General features: G+C 29.8%; 1 protein-coding gene across 1 annotated transcript in view; it reads left to right on the top strand.

Moving 5' to 3' along the window:
• Positions 1–3,613: 3,613 nt before the first annotated feature.
• The window catches only part of LOC107441087 (gonadotropin-releasing hormone receptor), a 143,064-nt gene continuing 120,012 nt past the window's right edge, over positions 3,614–26,665 (top strand). The window contains exon 1 of the mRNA XM_071180700.1: positions 3,614–5,448. Coding sequence (XP_071036801.1) covers positions 4,852–5,448 — 597 coding nt within the window. The 5' untranslated portion in view covers positions 3,614–4,851. The remainder of the gene's footprint in view (positions 5,449–26,665) is intronic.

Raw genomic sequence — 26,665 nt, forward strand, 5'->3', positions numbered from 1 at the left:
CTCAGAAAGAAACATCCATGCCCTGAGCGGGATTTGAACCGACAACCATTTGACTTCACAGTCAGGTCAGTCACCTGGCCGGCTATCTTAATATTAAACAAGCCTACCGGACTGCATAGGGGTCAGGGAACTGGCCTTGTATCAGAAAGATTCTGGGTTCAAATCCCGGCAAGGCATGGATGTTCGTTCATTCTCTGTCCTTACTTTGGGAGTAACGTTGGCCCACCTAATATGGTGCCCCTGAAAGAGCGGCAACAAACCTGTTCTGTAAAATGCCTGAATTGACGAAATGTTAACACAGTTGGGCATTGGAAAAAAATCTTAATAAACAAATATACTAAGGTGCGTATTAAATAATAAAAACAATGTTTCTTCAATCTTTCTCTATCGCTCTTTATATTTTTCCAGTTTGTTGCATCCTGTGAAAAGAACCAATTGGAAAACGTTACATTTCAAATTAAAATGATGTAAATAGTGAGTTGTCATTAATAACTGCAATATTATATAAATTGATTGATTGAAGGAAAATAGTCAAGTGGTCTAGTTCAGAAGGGCATGGATATTTCTAGTGTAAAAAAAATCAGCAATTGGTTTTAATTAGCGCTGCGGAGTTGCACACTGAACTGAGAGCAATTAAAATAATTCTAATTCTTTAATTATCGTTACGGATTAAATGAATGGAAGAAATATAGAAATGTTATTGGTCTAGCATTTTTTTATTCACATTTAACGGAAACTATTTGGTCTTTAAATAAGAGGCTGCTGTTTGGATAACAAAATTAGGAAATATAAATTTAAAAAATGTCGCGTAAGTTTGAAAACGAAAGAAAAGTTTGAAAATGGCATCTACCTAGAATCCAAGAAGAACATATATTGTTACTGTATTATAACTTTTTATACTTTCTTATCTATAATAATATAATACTAATTATTAATGAATTATAATTAATTTTAAATGAATTGTTTTGAGGTATTTAATTAAATTATTCGATATAAAAAGACTGCAAAAAATTGTTGTAAGACTGTAAAAAGAATCCTTGCATTTCGTTTATCCCTCAAATCAAATGACCGTTTCTTGCTGTAAATTTTTTCTGTACGAAAAAAAATTTCTAGTGATTCAAATTGTGTCTTGAATTATGTTTCGAAATTTTTAAAAAAAAATAAACAGAATGCAAGTGTAGAATTTTCTCTTCTTAAGATTTAACTCCAGCCAATGTATTTTTTCCCACTTTACTTTTTTACATTTCGGAATGAGTAGAGTATTTTCATTAATTCACGTAACAGAACATATTATAGGTTTGCTCCTTTTTTTAGATCGTTAGATTGTTTTTTAGACCATCGATGCATTTTTTTGTCATTCAGATTTTGTTTTCAGATTTATTGAAGAATGTATAATGATTCACATTATGTCAGACACTGTTTTTCACAATTCAGAAACATAATTGTAAACAGAATGCCAATGTAGAATTGTTTCTCCCTTCGTTAAAGAATTTTAAAGAAATTTCTCATGTTGTTATTTTTTGCTTTATGAAAAAAAAGAAGGAAAAAAACAGATATTCATATTGTGTCGTTCTTATTTGTAATGTGTTGTATTTACTAAATTACTCTGATGTAAGCACAACACTGACGAAATATTTCTCTATTTTTCAAGCGAATCCTTTTTTTTTCTTTATTAAAGAAAACCTAAAGATTCGTATTATGTTAAAAAATTACAATTCTCCATCTATTTAGCAAATTACTCCGCAGTCAAAAGAACACCACTGACGAAATACCTCTCTCTTTCTCTAGTGCATTATTTTTCTCTTTGTTATTTTTTGCTTTAATAAAAAACTGAAGGTTCATATTGAGTAAAAAATTACATTTTACAACTAATTTAGTAAATTACACCATTGTAAGCATAATACCACTTACGAAACATTTCTCTAGTGAAACCTTTTTCTCTTTGTTATTTTTTGCATTATTAAGAAAAAACTGGAGATTCTTATTACGTTAAAAAATTACATTTTACAAATTTAGAAAATTACTCCACTTTAAACATAACACCACTGACGAAACATTTCCCTTTCTCTCAATTGAATCCCTTTTTTTCTTTGTTATGTTTTGCTGTATTAAAGAAAATCTGGGTCCCTCAGTGGACTGATCGTTAAGACACGGTTCCCAGTAGATCACCGAAGTCAAGCATCACTGGCTATGGTAAGTGTGCGGGTGGGTGACCACTTGGATCAGTCTGCGTAGGGACCGAGGGTGTGCGGTATTGGTCCTCGTTAAACTGTGCTACCGTAAAGTGCTCGACTTCGCGCGCAGGTCGTCGGGCTACCGAAGCGGGGGTGCCATCCCCTCCGCAGAGGATCAAAATTGTGATGGCATGTCTTCGGATCATCCTCCGGGATGTTTCCCACACCGTCGCCAATAGCCCATTGTGCAGCTCTAGTGCAACGTAAATTAACAACAACAACAACAAAGAAAATCTGGAAATTCATAATATGTTTTAAATTACATTTTACTATTTATTTAACAAATTACTACACTGATAACACCATGGACGAAACATTTATCGCCTTCTCTGGTGAATCTTCTTTTTCTTTATATTTTGCGTTATTAAGGAAAAACTGGATGTTCATATTTTGTTAAAAAATTAAATTTTACAATTAATTTAATAAATTATTCCACTTTAAGGCATAACACCACTGCCAAAATATTTCTCTTTTTCTCAATTGAATCCTTTTTCTCTTTATATTTTGCTTAATTGAGGAAAAACTGGATGTTCATATTGTGTTAATTAAATGTTACAATTAATTTTATAAATGATTCCACTTTAAGGCATAACACCGCTGGCGAAATATTTCTCTTTTGCTCAATTGAATCATTTTCTCGTTATCTTTTTTCTTTATTAAATAAAATCAGGTAATTCATTATATGCTTTAAATTACATTTTACTATTTATTTAGTAAATTACTCCATGTTAGGCATAATACTCCAAACTAAACACTACTCTCTTTCTGGAGTGAGTCCTTTTCAATTATTATATTTTGCTTCATTAAAGAAAAACTAAGGATTCATATTATGTTAAAAAATTACATTTTACAATTTATCTCACAATAATAAATACTCTAAACATGATACATGTGAAGAATCGCTTATTTCGGTCGTGAATTTATCTTTTTGTCGTAATATTTTCCTTTATTTAACAATTTATAATAAGAAATAAGAATATATAAAAACGTTATCGATACACTTTAATATCTATAAATATAATCATGATAATTATCTTTTGGATATAATCATGATAATTATCATTTACATATAATCATGATAATTATCATTATCTTATCTTTATTTCTGTGATAAATACTATTATTGAGGATTTTAATAAACAATTCAACTAAATCTTCAACTAAATATTTGTGAAAAGTTAAATGAAATAACATCATTTTTAACGTTTTTTACCAATTTGTTAGAGAAAATTAATGTTGAGACAAACAACCATAAGAACATGACAATCACAGAAAATACATTTATTTGTGACATGAAGCTCTGCATTTCGGCATATTTTTTCTCCACCAGATGTCACTATCGTCACTTTCCACCTGAAAGTTATTTCCATGGCAGGCGAGTTTCATCCTTTTCCTAACCATCAGTGAATGATTCGGATCTTTACCAATAAGATCTTTCATCTCTTCTTGTCGGATCCGTATTTTTCTCGCTTGGATAAATCATTTTTTTAGTGAACTTTGAAACGAAACTTCAAATTTTAAAATTAAAGTGTCTTAAGGTGCTTTTTTTTAGAAATTAATTTTTTTTTAGTATAATCACTTTTTTTCTTCTTCGTGTTTTAATATTCAACAAGTTTGGCTGGCGAGATAACAAAACTTTATTCACAAAGTTTTTCTAACAATCCAAGAAAAGGATTTGAAGTTGTGTCAGATGAAGAAATTCGTGGGAGAAGATAGCTGGAAAAAAAACGAAAAAGAATATCAACATCAATTTCCAAAATATGAATATTTAGGGAAAAAAACATTTTGCCGAGAAATAGTTAGAATTTGGCAATAAAACGGTGCATAGACAATGAATTCCAGTAAGATAAGATATTATTATAAAATAATCTTTGAATTCACTTTTTTTTAAATAAAATAATTCAACAATGTGCAGAAAAAATGTAAAAGATATGTGTACAAAGTTTGAAACTTTTTAAATCTAGATCTCAATGATTATTTTAATTCGCATTTATTTATTTTATTTATTTACAATACATTACAAAATTCGAAATATTGACACTAGATATTATTTGTCATCTACATTAAAACACTTTGTGGATTTTGCAACCAAATATCTCAACTAAAACTTAGAAGATTTTAGCAGCAATTGTATAGTGGAAAAAAATTAATGAATACAATTGCTCTATTCTTAAAACGTAATTCTACGCTAAATAAATGTTTTTAAAATTCCCTCATACCTTTGAAAAACAGTATTTAATTTTACTTGAGAACTCCATAAAGTTTCGAATTTCTTATTGCATCAATGATTTCTATGGCAGCACATTTTAAAAAAGGAAATTCTTTTAACACCTATAACCACGTGAAACATTGTCTCAATATACAAAACTCTATTCAGAAACTTCCAGTTAGAACACTACTCGAACTCCTCAATGCTCATAAAAATTCATTGGTATCTAATGCTGAAGTCTACCTGAAAAGTTATTACTGCTCAGATTTAAAAACGCCATCTCAAATTATAAAAGTTAATTTGGCTGGAAATTCTACCGGGAAGTTTTTTAGCTTAAAAACTGAAATGGAAGATAATTTGCAGTGCATGCAAGATTACGGATCACTTTGAGCCACCAATACTCCAAAAATGCTACTAACGGATTTAAGTACAAATGAAACGCTACAGAATAACGAAACTTTTGATTCTGCAACATTTTTTCCAGAATCGTACTTTAGCTCAACTTTTTTCAATCAATCACTCCTGGAAAATAATTATACCATGTGCCAAAACAATTCCCTCTGCAACGCTGATAAACACGCTCCCACATTCCAATCTTACACTTTAGTCAAAGGCACTATTCTACTCGTTTTGGGACTTTTGGCACTTTTTGGCAATTTGGCTACTCTTGTGTCCATCATGAGACGCCGCAGACAGAAAACTTCAACAGTTTATCTTTTGTTAGTGCACTTGTCTGTGGCTGATTTAATGGTCACATGGTTTTGCATAATAGGGGAAGGCTTGTGGACACTTTCGGTCCAGTGGTACGCGGGTAATGTCTCGTGCAAAGTGTTCAAGTTCTTTCAGATGTTTGGATTGTATCTGTCCACTTTCATTTTGGTGGTCATCGGATTTGATAGACTTTGTGCTGTGAGATTTCCCATGCGCAGGATCAAAGCTCGATTGCAGGCTCATAAATCTGTTTTTGCAGCTTGGATGTTGAGTGGGTGCCTATCATTTCCACAGGTAAGACTGCATTTTAAAATATTGCGGATTATTTTTATTATTATTATTATTTCAATTGGCAGTGAGCATAACATCCAAAAAAGTGACGAAGTTATTAAGAACACCAACACGTGGTATTATTTGAACAAAAATTCACATTTTTTAATGATAAAATTACAAAATATGCCTTTTTTTAAACAAATATGGAACCGAAACTTTCAATACTTTTAAGCCTTAAAAAGGAGTCAGATACCACATTTTAATTCAAACAATCAAGACAGTTTATAATCAGGAAATAAAGCATCACCTTGCTAATAAAATAAAAAAGAGAAGTTTTATAGTATTTTTTTTTCTACTTTTGGAACAAAAAAGATACTTTGGTTACTAAGATTCTTTCGTAATTTAAGAAATATGTATTTAAATCTTACAATACTCAGGGTTTTTTGTACCCATAAAAAAAATCAGGATGAAGAATATTAATTTTTTTGACTTGCTTTAGGATATATATATATATATATATATATACACCTGACAACTTTTAATCCTTTCGAAGATGACTTTATTTGAATTACAATTTAGGAACATGCGCTGCATTTTGAAGGTCCTTATGTGGACTACCACAAAATTATTACATATTAATATATATGCTTAATTTTTTTAAAAATAGTGGTGGTGAAAAACATAATATATTAAATTTATAAATGCAAGGAATGTATAGAAAGCATACATTTTACTATCACTTTAAATATAGAAATAAAATTTTTCGCCAAAAGCGGAAAAGTAGGCAGGCNGTCGACATTCCCTTGATTTCAGTCATTCACGGTAGCATATCATTTTTATTTGTAAATTATATATATATACAACAAAATAAATAAAGACAGCAAAAAAACACGAAGAAAGTTAAGAAAAACACTCAATTTGCGCTTTTGTTTTCATATTTTGTAATCTGGCAATCGAACACATTTTTAAATCATTCTTGAAAAATTCCCGTCCTTGTAAGTTGATCTGATTTCGTTACTCGCTTTAGTTCATTTTTATACTTTTTTTTTATTTTCTGTTTATACATGTTATTTTTACTTGTTTCTACTTTTTGTGTTCTATTTTATTTGTTGTAATTTTTATAAAAAACATTTTTGAGTGCTTCTCACACTATTGTATTAATATATTTTGCTTTGGCTTTATTGATACAATATCAGAAAGCACTCTGTTTTGCGGATATAATCGTGTGGGCTGATGAAAAGATTATATCTTTTTTTCCGGTTTTATAAATAAAATTTCATTCTTTCTTTTTTTTTAAACTGTTTGTTATTTTTTTACTTATTATCCCCCCCCCCTTTTTTTTCATATGTCTATAATTTTTCTTTGTTTTATTTTACATTTTGAACTTGTATATATATATATATATATATATGTATATATATATTTTACTTGATATGTTTTATTTTTTTTTGTTGCTTAATTTGTTCTATTTTTGCTTCACATTTTTGGAGATTCTCACACTATTGAACTGATATATTTTGCTGTGGTTATAATACAATGTTAGAAAGCATTCCTTTTTGCAGGTATAGTCGTGTAAGCTGATGACGAAATTATATCTTATTCTTATTTCATTTTCGCTCAGCTTTTTTAATTTCTCTATATTAAAAGCTTAAACAGTATTTTTTTTTTCAAAACACGAAGTGTTTGCGCAGTTAAAACGATTTCTGTTTAGATTTGCAATTAAGGCGTTATATCACTATTTCTACAGAGATCGTTAACTAGACAGAAACAGAGGAAAAACCGCAACTATGGTTTAATTCTAATTTCCGGAAAATGCCCTGGATGCTTTCAAATTTACGTAATAGTTAAAAAATCAATTATCTACTGTCAGCATCTGCACATTTTGTGTAACGATTTTTTCTAGCAGTAATCATACTTGGCAATACTCATTACTTATAACGAAAGTAAAAGTAAATTTTAATTGTTCTTCGTTACTTTTAAATTTAGTACTTTTACTCTTTTTTTCATTGCTTTTTTTTGGAAAAAGTAGAAGAATTTGTTACGAGAATGTCAAAAGAAATTACTTTTTTCTGAATTTTTTTTAAAAATTTTCCTTTTCAAAGAAGCTTTTTTTGTTTTTTTTAATTCATAAATTTATGTATTATATATTCTTTGACAGCTAACTTCTTTTTCTAAGCACCTTTAAGGATTTCAATTTCATGAAAAGGAGAGGGTGACTGGTGGGAGGGAACGTGATTCACTTACTTTAATGCATTTTATGGATTTAATGGATTTTACCTGTATATAAATAAAAAATTTTACTTATTTCTTTAAAAAAAATTATAATATTATCGAATTTGTTAGACAAATTAATTTGTTTCTAAAATTTGCGAAAGTAAGAATAAAAATTCTAAAGATTTAATAGTTTTAAAATGAGCATGATTTGAAATTCCTTTTTTGTGTGCAGACATTGAATTTTGATTTCCCGTTTAGTTTCCTTAAACTTTCACTATTTCAACAGAATTTTGTAACATTTTCCTGCATTTTAAAAATTATACCTCTAAATTAAAACTTAATGCATTTTAAATAAATTTTTCTCATATTTTTTTAATAAAATATACATTTACGTCGAATTTTCGATTTTCTCGAAATGTATCATAAAATCGCTACTTTTTTCGTTTCGTACTTGTATTTTTACTTGTATTTTTTACTCGTCACTTTTTAAAATCAATTTTTTTTTTTACTTTTTACTCGTTACTCTAGCTTAAAATACTTGTACTTTAGCTAGAGTAACGAGTACTTGTACTACTTGTACTTAAGCTAGATTTACTTTTCAAAATTAAAACTTTAAACTTTTTACTCGTTACTCTAGTTTTAAGCATTTGTAGTTTTACTCGTTACTTTTTAAAATCAAAACCTTTTACTTCTTACTCGTAACTCTAACTTTAAGTAATTGTAGTTTTACTCATTGCTTTTTAAAGTCATTACTTTTTACTCGTTACTCTAGCTTTAAGTACTCGCAGCTTTACTTGTTACTTTTTAGCCCTTTAATGAACCATTTATTTCTAGTAAAGGTAAATTAAAGTATTTTTGGAATTGAAATTGATATAAGAATGGTAATTGATATAAGAAAAAAAAACTCAGTAAGCTTATAAAAAATTAATCTAAATTTTAATGCTTTTTTTGGGAGGAAATTATATTTACCTCGACCTATTAGCAACTTATTGACTTTAATTTTCAGTTATTTATAAAATAAGCTTTATAAATGCTACAAACTTCAAAAGGAATTATATATTTTATAACTTTTAAACGTTTTTTTTTAAACTGACAAATGGTTGCCAATTTTATTCAAGCGCACTTCAAGAAAGCTGAAGTTATTAACAAATGGAAATCTAAATTCAAAGTGGTAAAAAAGTTCTCCAGTGACTTTAAGAAGTGGTGGTAAGTATAATTACCATGTCTTAAAAAAGGTTAAAATCAAAACTTTTTAATTTTTGTTCGTTACTCGAGCTTAAATTTCCTTAAGTTTTGCTCGCTACTTTTTAAAAGTAGTTTTTCTATGACAGTAATAAAGTTGCATTCATAGCTGTGAGCTAAGATTTTTTTTAAAATTTAATACATCTAAATACATCTCTAATGCACCCCATATTACATCTAAACTAAACTAATTAAGCAACTGCGAGCCTGAGGCTGCTTACGGTCTTTTACCCATTCATCCTGATCTTGATCAGGATTCGATGAATTGCCGGGATACCAACTGCTCCGCTCCCTGCAAAAGTTTTAATATATTGTTAACAATTTAAATAGTAAAACTTGTAGAATAAGGATAATTACGCCTACTCTTTAAAAGAGTAACCACGAGATGAATGCAATAAAGTTGCATTTCAAATGGTACCTTTAATATGTTATGCTAGAAAAATTACTCAAAATGAAAAATACTTAGCAAAAAATAACTTTAATTTAAATAATTGCGAAACATTCTATTTGTTAATTATTTATAAGTAATGATAATCAAAATTATTTAAAATCAAATTTATTAAATCTGGAATTAAATGTCAAAACATAAATTTTAGTTATCAATTTAAATATTGAAATAGAATCCTGTTGGAAAACATGCAGATTTGGCAACAATGGTTGTAAGGATAAATTGTCTACTTAAAATAAAATCTTGTAAAATAATATCATGTAAATAAAAGGTTTTTCTCGATTTGTAAAGTGGTTATTTCAGTAAAATTAAATAAATTAACTTACTTTTCAAACATGAAAAATAGAAAAACAAAATAGTACTTTTTTTTTAAATAAACTATGTGATGTACTTTTAAGTGTCTTGCAACTGCACAAGTTTTGTGAGTCCAGTCACTAGCTCTGATATATCTATATATTACTACAATTTTTTATTATTAATTATTTTTAGCTATGTATTAATTATTTTTAGCTGAGGGGTTAAAACACTGAACAGTCATTGAACAGCCACAAAATATTACAAAAAACATAATTTACACTATTATTTATTCATATTCAAAATTTGATATATTTGAATCCATAACTATCAGAATCACAGTAATTTATCGAAAATTGAAAATATAGATAAGGGTTTCCACGAGCCTTAAAAAACTTAATAGTGGTAGTAAATTTACTTTAAAGGGAATTGGAATTTCTTTTCTAAAGAAACCACTTATTCAGAGGTAAATTTGATTAATATTGAAATAAATATTTTTGCTTATGGTTTTGATCCTGAGTCGTGGTATAGAAAAAAGGTGATTCCAGATATGCCAAATAAGCCAGTTTCAGTGAAATTATTTAAAACTATTACGCAATGATATTTAGAAAGTGACCCGAAAAAAATGACTTTTGTATTAATGTACAAAATAACTTTTAATCTTCACCTGAAAAATCTAGCATTAAAGCATAAATTCAACTATCACTATTTTTGTTCAACTTAAAGAGGGGTAAGTTGGTATCTCTGAATGATTCTGTATAGTGGTTGCAAATTTTGAGCTTTGTAAATAAGCTATAAGCCGCTCCAATAAGTTGCTTCCGTTCCTTTAAAATTAAAAGAAAAAGTAGTAACAATATTTCTTTGTTTGTCAGCAATTAACGGAACATAAGAGTAAATGTTGAAAGTAAACACATATTTTAGGCTCTATTATCTAGTAGTTCGATATTAAACCAACAGTTAAAATAATAAATTAACTACTACACTTATCGCAAACTGGCTGTAACTAATGACATAGTTGAAACATAAACATTTCAATGTTATATAATCTCCAGTCTATATGTACTGTAGGAAAATTCTGAAATAAAAAACTAAAGCAATTTGAACTAGTACGATGTTTTCTAAGTAAACGAAGAGAAACTCGGTATAAATTACATAGTCTCTTTATAGTTAAGAAAGTCTCGTTAGTCCCTGATGAACGGTATTACTTTAGGGCAAGATATATTTCTACCAAAGTTTTTATTGTTTAAATTGTTAGAGTTGTTCCAAAAATATTATCGAAATGTCTAAGTATGACGTAATATTCGAAGTCTTTATATCTTAGTGGTTACTTTTGTACGCATTTTTCGATGTGTTATAACAACAAAGTGATTTTTCTTTTTCTCATACTATATTAATTTTAAAATATTACATCATACTTGTAAAATGTATCAAGAATTACAACCAGAAACAATAAATATAAAGCTTAAATTAATTTCTCCGCATCATTATGCCGAGATGTTCTGAAAGTTAAAATTATGAGGGAAAATGTTTAATTACTGGAAGTAAAACTATAAAATAAAAAAAATCGTCGGATTTGATAAAGAGCAAAGACGCAAACGTACTTTTTTAAGTAATAGGTCAAGTAGTACTGGAATCTTTAAAAATGAAATAAAATGGTTGTCGTTCTGAGCCACTATCGTCAATAAACCAATGTTTATATTATATAATTTTTTTATCCTTCATCCTTAGTAAGAAATGTTTTCCATCACACATGAGTCGGTTTTTAATCATGTTTTCAAATTAGTTTTTTATCAGCCTTTCATATTTAAATAAATACCTCATCGACTTGGAAAAGTTTACAAACCCCAGGGCTAGCTCATTGATTAAATGCTTCGGAAAATAGTTGTATAATCCTGGAGGGGCAAAATATGAGAAAAAAAACCTATTTAATTCTTTAAAAAATTGAAAGATATATAAGAAGAAGAAGTTCTAAATCAATATTTCAAACTCATTTTAATGTAAATATATGCAGAAATCCTTTTGTGGTAAAAAGTTCATTATTTCCAACAAAGTTCTTAAAGAATACTTAATTTTTGTTCCTTAAACTTTATTAAATTTGTTTGAAAATCATAGTTTATTCGTTATATAATAGTTAGTTAAATCCAAAGATTTATCTCTTTAATAATTAGTTTAAATATAATAAGTGAAAGGATAGCACATGCGACTAAAAATGTAAAAAGTGGTAGGAACTCAATTAATTTTTAATTATTTATTATCTCTTTAATTAGTAAATCGCAACTACTACTTATGACTTGCATTGAGACGTGGTGGCTTAGGGGATAGAGCACTCATCTCCCAATCAGGTGACCCCGGTTTCGGATCCCTGGTCGATTCGAATTCCGCACCCGGCTCGCACCGACGGCAGTGCTAACGTAAAATATTCTCAATGGTAGACCACTCATGGGTTGGAATCCCCTTGCCGTCAAGCTAACCATGGAAGGTTTTCGCGGTTATCCTCTCCATGTAACGCAAATGCGGGGTTCTATCAAAAATCCTTCACGAAGGCACATTTCTCCCATTACTTGATAAAGGAGTTCCCTTGTCTTCTGAATTAGATTCAAAATTACAAAGCAACGGAGTTGAACATTAGTAGTTGTAAATTCAAAAAATTGGATCGTCTGTTCAATGACAGCAATGAAATTATAAAATTATGCCTTGCATCTAAAAATACTAATATATAAAGCAAAAACATTAGTTGCATTCAATTTCAGTAGTAAACTGAAAAAATATATGCTATAAAAAATTGCTAATTTTAATCTGTTTTAATAAAATTTTGAATTTTATTTGTTGCCTTTTTAGACACCTGTGAGTGTTTTAAAGCTAACATGAACATGAAGTTTTATTTCTGTATATCAGAGTATACTGAGAAAAAAAAAATACTTTCATGCCCATCACGCCCGAGGCGTTTGAAAATTTCAATAGTGCATGCAAATTTTACCTTTACGAACGCAATCGGGCATGTAAATATTTTTATCAACAATATCATTTTAGCACCATTCAAATTTTGACATTACCATAAAGGTGAAGTCTGGAGTGGATAAATCACAGCAAAGAAAGAGTACCAATTACATTTAATAAGATCTAACTATTACCCAATGGAATCATTTGAAGAGAGAGATTCGCGATGCATTTTTTTTCTCATAGATGCAAAATTGTGACAAAAGTATGTTGCTGCTATCAGTCTTTCAGAAAGAGGTGATACTTTGACAGCTACTACATCACATTAGAACAGGGATGGGGAAACTACGGCCCGCGGGCCAACTGTGGCCCGCCGTAGGATTTTATCCGGCCCGCGGATAGAATTTTTATTTGCCGATCAGCGGCAAATATAAACAATATACATCCATTTCATTGTCGGACTATGTTTAAAATTATTTCTGTTTTTCCTTTTTTAACAAAGTACTGATGACATTTTTACTTTCTCTATTTTTGTTCTACAAAACATAAATTGATGGAAATAGTTAGAACAGACAGCTTCAATTGGTAAAATGTTGAAAGCAGAAGTTCTTTATAGAATAGCCGTAGATTGGCTCCAACTAGCGTTTGTCTTTCTCGAGGAGCTGACTTATGGAATCTAATATAGGTAAATTGTACTTCACATTTGGCAAACTGCGCATTTTACGCTCCAAAGAGCGGACAATCTACCAATCATCTGAAGCAGTTGTTTCTAAATATGCCTAAGTTTGACAAATCATTTTCCAAAAGCTAGTTTCGAAAATTTAAAATTTTACGCCCAGAAAATCAGTGCTACGTTAGCTTAATCTTATATACGTGAACAATAGTTTTCAATTATGAGAGCCTTAGAAAAAATTATTTCAGAAGTAGACTAACAGAAAAGGATTTAGCCTTGTTCCTTAAAATAAGCACATCTCACTTTGAACCTTAATATAAGGAACTTTTAGAAATGAAATCGCAATTTCCTTCATCCCACTAAATATTTAAATAAAACTTGTATATCGCTTTTTTTTTCTTTCTTAAATTCTGAAGATCTTACTTGGCCCCCCAAACATTTTTTTCTTGACTTTTGGCCCTCGACCAAAAAAAGCTTGCCCATCTCTGCATTAGAATAATGTAGGTAGTTATATTATTGGATTTATTAACTGTCGGTTTAGTAAAAAAAGTCATTTATCTTTAAACAAAAATTCATTACCATTTGTTGATTTGGCTGTTTTTTTAGACCCGCTATTTAAGCAAATCAGATTATAATGGGAGTTATAACATAAATGTGAATTTCTGAAACAAGATTATCTTACTTTTTTTCGATTGCCTTATTTTTATTTGAAAGAAAAGAGTGAAATCTTTCAGAGAGGACATGTTTTGCTTTGTAGAAAAAATGTATCTAGTAGTAACAAACGAATTTTTTAACGGGCGATTCTCAGCACTTAGATCGACATAAACCCGGAATTTGCATTTTAAAAGTTTTACCGTGAGATAACTAGAATAAAGTAACATTTCATATATCATTTTTTGTTTAATCTATATGAAAACATGGGCAAACACACATCCCTTTAACATGCATTAACTCCTTGCAAATCCTTTAATTCAAAATGCTACTTAGAATAAATGGAAAGAATAAATCACTTCAAAATATGATACAATATTTCTATACAATAACTAACAGGATAAAAATTTGCATTGTAATTATTAAAATCTAAAAATTTCAGAATGGTGACTTTTTATGTCAGAAGTCAGATGTCATTGTCTGAAGTCAGATGTCATTATGTCAGAAGTCATTTTAATCAGGCAAATGCCTGCTTAAAATTCTAATCAGGCAATCAATTAGCAACTGCGACCACAGTACTTAATCAAGATGCGTACTTAATCTCTTTGTTGCTTAAAGATTTGTGACAGTTCAAAATTTCTGAGTGTTTAGATCCAAATAATTATTATTTTCCTGTAGTCCCTGACATTTTTGGATTAACAGGGAAGCGAACTGTTCTGCTTTTTGCAAAATTTTTAATAAATTGATACTGAATTAACAGTAAAACTCGTAGAATAAGGATAATTTCGCTTACTTTTTAACAGCGTCACCACAAGATATAAAAGTGCATTTCATATACTTTGAACTTCTGATTTGTAGTGGTGGACGAATTAGTTAAAATGAAAATACTGAACTAAAAATAACTTACATTTCGGTACTACTAAAAAAAAATTTGAAAAACGGAGCAAGCTGGTATTTCCGGACTAATTCTTACTAAATTAACAACATTTCGCCGGAAAGGGTTAAGACTTAAATCTTTCAACCACTACCACAAGAAAAAAATTACGCATACAGTCGTGCAGGTTGGCATCTCCCTTACAAACATTTAAGGTATTTTTGAGGCATATGTGAGGTTTTTTCGAGGTGTCAAGGTTGATTTGAAATTTATTTGAAGTTGTTTTCGAGAACAACCTTAAAAGATCAACCTCTCAAGGTATATAATTGAAGTCTATGAAGTTTTTTTTTCACACTTGAGGTTGCTTTGAGTTTGATGGAAATCTACTTTATAGTTATCATTGCGATTTTATTGATTTTTCCCCACACTCCAAGCAAATACGTATATTTGAGATGTGAATCACCGTTCTAAACTAAAATTATTTCTGAGTTACATATAAAGTTGATTTTGTGAGGGAAAAATCAGATTGAAATTGACGTTTATTTTTGGTTTAAAATATAACCTCATTGTCTACTTCAGGTGTATTTTTTACGTCTTTCAACATAAAAATCCTATCAAAAATACCTTTTCCTTTAAAAGCTCTTTAACTTTTTCAACTCAGAACTCTAAAAACGGGACTTAATCTGAATAAATAAACCATTTTTCAATTCAACACGTTGAAATATTTTCCGAATGTAACTTTCTTAATTTCGCCATTTTTACTTCTCAGTTTACATAAAAAGTAATGGCGCGGAATAAAAACTGAAAGCAAATGCATAAGAATATTCTGAAAGTAAGCGCAAATATACTGGGAGAATGATTTTCATAAATATCTCCTCCAATTTCTTCCTAGAAAATAAAGTTATTAAGCTTTTCATTTTCGAACTCAAACTATCGATTTCCTTTTCGTCTGTCACATTTTGAAGCGAATTTTAATATAAATATTCAAATTCAAGGAGCAAACTTTATCATTTAGAGAAGTTTGAGAGGGAATATTTTCTTTTTAAACACTCCCAAACGGGAAATCTTTTGACAATATTGATTTTAAATTGCCTTCAGATGAGGTAATACTTCATTTTCTAAAAATGGAAATTAAGTGCACTTCTTTATTAAAATGTTTATGTACTTTAGTTGGCACAAACCAAAAGGTTCGTAAAGTTAATAAATTATGCATAAGTAAAAATATTAACACAAAACAGAAAATCAACATTTAAAATTGGTGCATCAATGACAGTTCTAAATTAAGGAAATTATTGCTAGTGTGTTACGATACAAATTTAAAAGATATTCAATTTCACTTATTCGCTAACTTAGCAAGCAATGAAAAACAAAGATTGACCAAGGCTTTTTTTCGAAGGCTACGTCGTAATATGAAATATGCTTTTATGTGAATAATATTCTATTTTTTTAACAGTTGTGAATTTGAAAATATTACTCATGACTGTTAGGTCAAGTTTAGCCTATCTAAAGCCAAAGCTGTCTACGCTTATTTTGAAAATGGCGCAAAACACCAATATGGAGAAAAGCCACATTTTAGGAAAAATGAATAACTTTTGTGGTCTAATTTTTTAATACTTAAAATCGAAATTTTTATCAGCTTTCGCTTATAAAAACTTGCAAAAGCTGAGAATCAGGCAGTGATTTTGATAATTTTCCTGTAAGTGGAAAATGTCTCCAAACTGGCGACTTTTAAAAAAGTTTAATAACTTTTAAAACATTTATTTGCCCGTTCTAAAGCCCAGATAATTCTTCACGAAAAGAGTATATATAAAGTTTAAAATCACCGCATTGCTTCAAGTGTAAGGCATTTAAACTATGACTTTTTTTTATTTTCCTTGGTGACAGAGCTTCGAAAAACAGCTTTAAAAAATGTGTTTTTGTTCCTTAAACCAAAAAGCGGTAACGCAAGTGTTTTATTATTAATATTTATATTTTAGAAGTAGTTGTTTTGTCATATTATTAGAGCAATAAATCTCTCTGAAGTGATCACTCTTTGTTTCACAGTAAAACGGTCGTTAATGGAGGTTGGTCGTTCTTAGGGGTTACCTCCATTGACTTCAAAATATTATGACTTCAAAAATTATGTACATAATTTTTCGCAACCGATTTTAATTTTAGTCAATGGTATTTTCTTGGTACGGAAATTCGACTTGTCTTGGCGTTATGAAAACCGCATCGGTTAATAAAATTTAGCGTCCATAAAAATGATCGCTTCATTATGTGTATAAACAATTTTATCAATTATGAATGATAAAACTATTTTAAATAAATAAACAAATATGTTTTTTGTTTAGGTCTGCATTTAATTTAATGTCATAGAAATTAGCTAGCTTTAAAAAATGAGATGAGGTTTGTCTGTTTAAGATGCACATTTTTTGTTAAATTACCTTTTTTTTCCTAATTCGACTTACAACTTTAAAAATAGATTATTGATAGCGTCCTCTTTAGTACCTCTGACTGAAACATGAGATTTTTCCATCTTTTTCCAAGATCGTCAAAAAGAGCTCTCTAATTAAGAGACACAAATATTTTGAGTGCATTTTAATCAACTTGTTTGTTATGTTAATATTTTTTTTAATTATTTCATTATTTGACCTTTTCCGCATTTGTGGCAGAGGTTTGCATGGTCGTTGGTAAAGGTTTAGATGGTCTCTCCTAAAGGTTTTCTTCTACAATTCCGTGCCTCCCAAAACAGGTCGTAAATAGAGGTGGTCGATCTTTCTTAGAGGTTTCAAGTAATCTGAATAAATGTATACATGGATCTGAAATCATGATCATAATGCATTTTTTTACCATAGTAGGTAACTTAAAAAGTATCTACTTGGTCTAAACATCTACGTAAAAAGATTGTCGATACTTTAAATAATAAAATTTAGTGAGGCTGACAAAAACAAAAGAAATAATGAAACAGTAAAACAATCAAAGCATATATCAAAACTTTGAAATGAAAAAAACATTTTTTTTTAGAGCAGAACGACAGATAATCCTAATTTGTTTTTTAACACTCTTAGATAACTTATGCTTATTTATAGACCTAATATTATCCAATAACAGTTTATCGGAAACTTTCGTGCCATTTATTTACCAATATTTTACGTACCCGGAACAGATAGAAGCTTCCCATTTACCATTATCAATGCATTCATTTTGTCAACGCTATAAATTTATTGAAGACAATAAATCTTATCGCCATGTATTTCCTTGCTAGTCAAGGAATTTTTTCTCATCACTTTCTTACTTACTTCCTATTAATACAAAATTTCTAATAACGTTCTGCTGTTAAGAGATATAGCTATTGCGTAAACTATTTATTGATTACCCTGTATGGATTTAAAAGAATGTATGGATTTCAATATATATAGTTACATAATAATGGCCACAAAAGAAATGTTGCACGTTAAAGAAATATAAACTGAGAATTCTATAACGAAATAATAATGAAGCACATCCAACTTATTTTACTTCATTTCATTTTATTTTATTTTATAACCATCGTTGATCAGTCAACATATTTTGAGTTTACGACTACGAATGTTCAACTCAGTAGCCTTGTAATTGTGAAACCAATCCGAAACACAAGGGAGTTTCTGGATCAAACATTGGGAATATATACTTCTGTGAAGGACTTTTTTGATGGACCTAACCCGTATTTGCGTAACATGGAGAGGAAAACCCCGAAAATCTCCAATGGTTAGCCTGACAGTAAAGGTACCCAAATCCATGATCCGTCTGTCAAGGAGTACATTTTTACGTAATCACTGTGGTCTGTGCAAAACAGGTGCGGAATTCGTATCGACTAGCCATCCCTGCCAGTCGAATACAGGACATTCTGTCCGGCAGAAAATTCTGCCCGAGAAAGAGCAAGCCTTATTATACAAGGGTGCAGAAGGTGCCTTTATGAAAAAAGAAATCGGTTGGACATAATTTGAGTACTGTATACATTTTATTTTATAACCGTAGTTGAGCAACCGACCTAATTTTGACTTTACGATTACGAATGTTCAACTTCGTATCCTTGTAAGTTTCAACTCAATCCAAAAGACAAGGGAACTCCTGGATAAAGTACTAAGAGAAATTTTCCTTCGTGGTGGACGTTTCAATGGAACTAACCCGTTTAACTAAACTAAAATCACTTCTGAAAAAAAGACCAAATCGAAAGACTTAAGGCGTATCTAAAGTCATTTTGATTCAAAATCAAAGAAATAATAAAACTATGGAATTATTCATTGCATATTTTTTAATTAAAAGAGGAAAAATTTTATATTTCAAAACTTAAACGCCAAAACATTCACATTTTATGCGAAAATTTTTGGTTTGGTAGTATCAAATAAACTGCTAAAATTACACGCACAAATTAAAATTACACGCAATTAATTAAAATTACTGCTAAAATTACACGCAAAATTACACGCTAAAATTACACACACAGACAAAAACACGCACACGCACATGGTTGACATAAATATTGCTCGTCAAAATTAATAAATGGATTACGGCATTTTTCAAATCGAAAATAATTAGATTTTGTAATATTAAATAACTTTTTTTCGAAAGGATTAAATCAGAAAGGTACTCTACTCCCGTTTTTGGTCTCAAACTAACCAAATTAAACTAAATAATCTGAACAAGGAAACTCAACATCTGCTTATAGATCATTGGTATATATCCAAGTCAAAATTTTTGGTGGTTTTCCATTGATGGACCAACATTGTCTTGAAGGTAACCATCAATATTTCCATCATGAACCATTATATTTTTTGATAGTAACCAACATAAGTAACCATCACCCCAAAGTAGGAATTTGGATTGATTTATGATAGTCCAACATAAGAATAGCAACTTGTTTTGATGGTTTGTTCGTGTTGAACCATCAGAAATTTCCATCATAGTTCCTTAAAAATCAAATGTTGGAAGGAACAAAAACCCTCGTCACCCCAATGTAAGAATTTGAACTGATTTATGACGGACCAACATAACAAGAATTTCCATTAAGCCATCATGGAAATGTATAGTTAGAACGATCATGGACCATCACGGATCCCTGAGAATCAAAACTCTCTTGAGGGTTAACCATCATAGTATATTAAAGTAGCCTTTTCCATCTTGGAATGATGTAAGTTTGTTGACATATCAAAAACCATGAACGCATAATGGAACATACTGGATGATGATGACCATCAAATTATGTTGGTCCATCATGAATCGCGTTGAAACCAACATAAACCATCAAAATTTTTTGATGGGACCATCAAGACTTTTGACTTGGGTAGAGCGTCCTGCATAAAAATAGGGAGATAAAAGGTCTTTTCTTTTAATGGGCGTAGCATGTGTCAAAATACAGGAATCCAAGATCCAGACATGCCAAGACATCAAAGATACATCGATTTGGTTACTTAGGCAAAACTATTTTCAAAGTGAAAGGAAAACGTGTACCCCTACTAAAGGAAAAGTGATACCGCCACTGATTCCAACTCATAAGGTCATTAATGGATGATTGGCTGAATGTAAACAATAACAAGCATGCCACTACCGGAAGAAATTCAGAAAACTTCTGATGTATCTCTCCGCCTATGGTATACTTACGAGTCGAAGTGTGAACAGGCTTAATATTCTAGGAAGTTTCATTGTTGTGATTTGTGTTTAAATGTATGTGTAATTTTACCATTCATAAGACTGTTCTGTCATTTTGGAATTTTAACAGCTCGTGAGCTTAAAACAAATTTAATAAAACTAATATCACAGCATAAAAAAAAGTGTAAGGTTAGCCAGATATCCGAGTCATTGTATTCTTTTTGTTTTTATTAGATTTGCTGTAGATTATTCCTTTTGAGTTTACTTAACTCTAAAATACTCCTAATTCTCCAAAAATCTTCATCGAGCCACAATGGCTTAGAGGTTTACCTTCCAAGGAGGTGAGCCGGGTTTGAATCCCAGCGATGACAGGTCGATACAAGTCGACTATATCGGCAGGCCGATACAGCGACTTTCGTTCCAGGCGATGCATCAAAAATCTGATTTAAGCCGTTGAGTAAAGAAGATGAATGATATAGCGATATACGATATAGCGATACAAGACGCGCAAGGATCTTCTCTTGCGTTCCGATGCCAATTCGTGCTGTGGAAGACGATGCTCGTTTCGTTATGTTGAAACGGCCTAGATTGATGAGCGGTAGAATCAGAATCAGTTTTGAGAACATATATCGTGATCTCGCATGTTCGTTTTCGCGCCTCATAGTTTTTTTTCTTTCTCTTTGTCTCGACATGATATCGTTTCTTGTAGATTATTGTCAGTGGGACTGACTTTGTGATCGCGTCGTTACCTTGTTCTGAACGTAATCTATTATTGAAAAGAATATGTAAAGAAGTGTTTCTTAATTAATTAGGTGAATTATTTTTTTTTAAAACAAAACTTTTTTTTTTTTTTAAATGTGAAAATTAATTTAGATATTATATGTTTAAGTAAATAAAGTAATTAAATTTGTTAGGCTATTTTTTACTTTATTATAATTTATTAAAAACTTTTTGGATAAAACTTCTAATAATTTAATGGATTTTTATTACTGATTTTAAATTTATAAATCTTTAGTTGTTTTTGTTTTTATAAATAAAATTATGACAAAACTCGTTTTTTCTCCTTTGGGTTTGGACATAAGTCAATCAACTTTGTTTATTCAAGAAAATTAGTAAGGCTTGCGACTTCTTCTTTTTTTTTTAATCATTTAGCACTTTGTTTTATTAAAGAGTATAATCGTGTTTTTTAATTTTCTTTCAATATTGTCAGTTAAATATATTATCGAATATCATAAATCTCTTGTTTTTATTTTCAAGTAATTAAACCTTACTTTGTTTTTTCGTTCAGAATTCGGTAATTATCCAGTTTAACTTAACTATTTATGTGAAATAATAATGATAAAAAATAAGGTTGTTTTAAAAGCGTTTTTTTTTAACTTATTCAGCACTTTGTTTTAAGCCTGCAAATAATTTTTAACGAACTTATTTTCTAAATTTTCTTTCTGTATTGTTAGGTAAATAAATTGATAAATTTCAATTTTATTTATTTTTTCATTATTTATTTTTAAGCTAAGAAATCTTTTGCTATTTGCGCAATCATTTTTAGAAAATATAACACTAATACCTTTCTTTAGCAAAACATATGTACCTTCAAATTCAGAAATTGATTTAAATCAATCTGAGTTTAAAGTTTTGATAGAAATCCTACTTTCTGTGCCTTACAATGAAATTCAAAAATACTATATCGCGATACATCGCTATATCGCGAAGCAAAACTGACGATGCATCACGATAAAAAATTTCTTATATCGCCCAGTCCTAATTGTGATTGATTAATTTCAAATCAAACTGGGAATCTTTATATTAACAGAGTTTTTTTAACATCTTTCGCCAAAGAAAATACTTGTCTTACACTTGAAGCAAAGCTATATTTTAGAATTCACACCTTGCTGTAAAATTTATCTGGTCTTCAGAACAGACGAATAGCTAAAATTTTTCCTTAAAAATTGCTAATTAGGCGAACGTTATGCCCTTTAATGAAAATTCAATGAATAGTGCTCAATTTCTCTTAGTTTTTATATTCCTATATAAATTGGGAGTAGCGTTTCAATTATTAAAAATAATTGATTTCAAGCACTTTTCATTTTTACAAAACTGTTCTTTTCTCCACATTGACGCTTTTCACCATTTTCCGAATTAACCCTTTCGAAGGCCATGGTAAGTATACTTACCACCAATTTTTGAAGCCCATGTTGAGCTTTTTTACCACTTTTAATTTAGGTTTTCATTTGTTAATAACTGCAGCTTTCTTGAAGTGCGTTTGAATAAAATTTGTAGTTTAAGAAAACGCATAAATGTATAAGTTTGTAGCATTTATAAAATTTATTTTATAAATAGCGAAAAATAAAAGTCAATAAGTTCCCAATAGGTCGTGGTAAACATACTTACCGCCAAAAAAATGGCATTAAAATTTAGATTTTTTTTTATAAACTAAATGAGTTTTTCTTATTATGTCAATTATTATTCTTATATCAATTTCAATTCCAAAAATACTTTAATTTACCTTCAGTAGAAATAAATGGCCCATTAAAGGGTTAAGATAAGAACGCTGACTAAAGATAGCCTTATCCTGATGTAGCAGTCACTAATAACTGTTGCAAACTTGCACCAGTTATGAAAATAGCATATTATTCACACAAAAAATGTTATCTAATTTCATTATAAACTAAGACTGATCTAACAACCCCAAGTAACCTTTGCAAACTCACAGCATTTATGAAAACAGCTCATTATTCGCAAAACAGTGTTATGGCACCATATTATTAATTAAACTTGATCTAACAGTCGCAACTCGCTGTTGTCAACTAGCAGAAGTTTTGAAAATAACACGTTATTCGTGAAGAAGGTGTTGAATATTACGGGGATAACGAATCTTTTGTTTCTCAATTTGATTTTTTCTCCCCGTGTTTTTCCAATTTCAAATATAAAATAATTGGCAAGTTATAAATCTTTATCTTTTTCGAAAAGTTTCCATGCTTAATTTAAAACTTAATTAATATTTTCAGGTTGCAACATAAGCATATAAAAGAAGTTTCAAACTTGATGCGTTGATATCTTTAGTTAAAACAATGTTACGTCCAAACAAAAATACATATTCTTCGTATAGAATTAATCAGTTACTATAAACTACAAATCTCAATATCTTTTCCTTTTCACAGAACAACTTTTCTTTATATTGTCTGTCAGGGTCACGTGATGTAATAACACGCATTTTCTGATGTTGCGAGCTAAAAGCTTGATATTATAGATATGATCATTTTTTTTTGTTTTGGTTTTTTTTTTTTGAACAATGGATGAAAAGGAATAATAAAATGGTGAATTAGTTTTTGTAGAATTTTGCGTTATTTCTTTTGTAAAAGGTTACGACTGACATTGTCGTTTTTCGCCATTTTCCAAATTATCATTGATGGCGCTGTTTAAAAATAGACTAGACTTAATCTAGTAGTCACAAATAATTGTTGCAAGCTCGCGGCTTTTATGAAAATAGCAATTTATTCGTTTAAAAAAGAATTGTTCAGTTATGTAGCATAATGAACACGAATCTTTTCTTTCTCAATTTGATGGCATTTCCCCTTGTTTTTTTTATTTGTTTCTTTCAATTTTAAAAATGAAATAAATTGGCGAGTTATCAATCCTTATCGTTTTCGAAAAAATTCCTCGTCTAATTTGGTCCTTAATGAGTTAAACTTCAAATATTTTCAGACTACATAAGCATATAAAAGAACTTTCAAAGTTGATAAATTGATATCGTTAGTTAAAATAATGCTTCTTCTCCCAACAAAAATATATATTCTTCCTACAGAACAAATCAGTCGCCCATAGAATTAAAAAATAACTAGTAATATTCAATGCAAAAATTCTGAAAACTCTCTGCCAGTTTCAATTAAACGTAATTGCATGCGTGGGTACGAACGAGGAGTTAATGACTGTGGCGAAAATTGCATCCCTAAGGGATACTAAAGTGTAAACTAATAGCAGCCTATTAACTAAAATCAATCAAGAGAAATAAAAAGAAAATATAATTCCCTTTTTGCAGTATCGAATTTCATTGCAGGTTCTACTGCTGTGATTATTTCCTTACTTAATTTCCTCAATGTTAAAAATTTATAAATTCTTTTTCCGCATATTCTTTATTAAAAAAATGTTTTACTCCTATTTATAGGAAACCAAATTAAAAATCTATTAAAACTGCATCAATCTTATATCGTATTACAATAGAAAAATTAATTTCACGTATAGAAGAGACAATATTAAGTGAAGTGACTTTTGCTCTCAGAATGGTTGAATATACTGTTTCAATTCATGCCAACCCTAAATTAATTAAATTATACAGTACAATATTTTTTTAAGAATTCTTAATTTCATAAAATTGGAGTTGTGGTTTGGTTACTAAATTTCTTCAATGTTAAAAATTTATAAATTCTTTTTCCTAATATATTTTTAATTAAAATATTTTACTCAGTTTTATTGGAAACATAAACTAAAATCTATTAAAATTACATCAATCTTATATGATGTTATTTAAAAAGTAATTTTATGTATAAAAAAAACTATTTTAATTTGATGATTTAACTTTTGCTCTCAGAATGGTTCAATATGCTGTTGGAACTAATGTTAACCCTAAATCATTTAAACCCTTAGTCCTAGTATGTCCCATTCATCATGTATTAGTGTTCAGTTGTGTTAAGTGTTTGTGGTTAGCAGAATATCCCACTTTTTGAAAGTATATTATAGAGTGGTAGACATTTAAAGCCCAAAGCTTTCAGAATTTTTGGTAACTTTGCTAATATTTTAAACGCCTCACTTTTACGTTTACGTTTATTAAGCAAAAATTGTGTCTCAAGGCCGCGCAGCGGCCTCTAACCCATACATCATGAAAGTAACAACATTGTATGAAAACATTTTGGATTTTGCAACATTCTGGTAGCAAAACAGAATAAACGCCTCACTACGGAAAGGCAGGAATAAAACTATCTTTAAATCATATATGGGTAGTGGTGTAGAAATTTTTATATATATATATTCGTCGTTGAACAGCCGACCCAATTTTGGGTTTACGACTGCAAATGTTCAACTCCGTTGCCTTGTAATTTTGACCCAATCCAGAAGACAAGGAAACTCCTGGATCAGTATCCCCAGAGGTAAGATTTGCAATGTGTCTGGAAATTAAGTTTAAACGAGTAAAAATAATACACTAAAATAGTTACTTAGCTAAGACTGGAAACATTTTCTTACAAGAAGCTTAGTTGGCAGCCCTGCTGTGTGAATTTTTTGGAGTATGATGTTTTAACCCCTTGGGGACGGGTGATTCAGAAAAGCATTCGTACAAAATCAGAATCAGGATGTAATTAAATAAAAAACGGTAACTTAAATGGTGAATTAAATAAATCAAACAATTATAACTCCTCCCACGAATAAACTGCTAAAGAATTACTTTGATTACCAGTTTTATCTTTTTACCCTGGTTGATACGATTTTATGATGGCACGTATTTGTGACAGTCGGCGCGAAAGGATTAATCCACCTCCCCATTCTGTATTATGAATATTCTTGTTTTGGTAGATAAAATTTCTTTAAATTCTAATTTTCCGTAATACCATGGGTGAAAGCGAGGAGAAAAGAGAGAAAAGCTGGTAGTAAAGGCAATTAAGTTTTTACGAGTTTTCGAGAGGAGTAGTTCTATTCTCTTTCTTAAACTATTCAACATTATCTACTTTTTCTTAGGTTGCTTTATTTAACACTAATGTTAGCAACACTTAATAGATAACTATTCTACCGTAGGGGGTCAAATGACCCGAAATTTATATCGAGACGGAAAAGAGTAAAAACTGGTAACAAATAAATTTCATTTTTTAGTTTTTTTCCCAGAATAATAAAAATCCATAACTTCCAATTGTTTTTAACGGATGCAATTTTTATATTGAATTACTTCTTCGCCGTGAAAAATTTCCTTACAGTGAATTGTTATTGTTGAGAATAGATTATCTCCTCCCGAATATTATCTAATATTGTCTACTAGTATTTTCTCTTTTTCCGTCCCGCTTTCAGGCCTGCTACAATACGATAAGCAATATGTATCTATAAGCTTATTAAACGAAACATTTTCTCAGGGTCAAATGACCCGATGTGGTAGACAACGGTATACGACAGGTATTACTCAACATAAACAAAACAAAAAAATATATAAAAATAGTATAAGAACTGTAGATTAATTAGTAATAAAAGTCATAAAGTCAAATTTGCAGAAGTAATAAGATGATACGTGCATTTTCAATGCAAAAGTTCAAAATGGGTC

This window comes from Parasteatoda tepidariorum, chromosome 5 (assembly GCF_043381705.1).
Source record: "Parasteatoda tepidariorum isolate YZ-2023 chromosome 5, CAS_Ptep_4.0, whole genome shotgun sequence".
Classification (NCBI taxonomy): domain Eukaryota; kingdom Metazoa; phylum Arthropoda; class Arachnida; order Araneae; family Theridiidae; genus Parasteatoda; species Parasteatoda tepidariorum.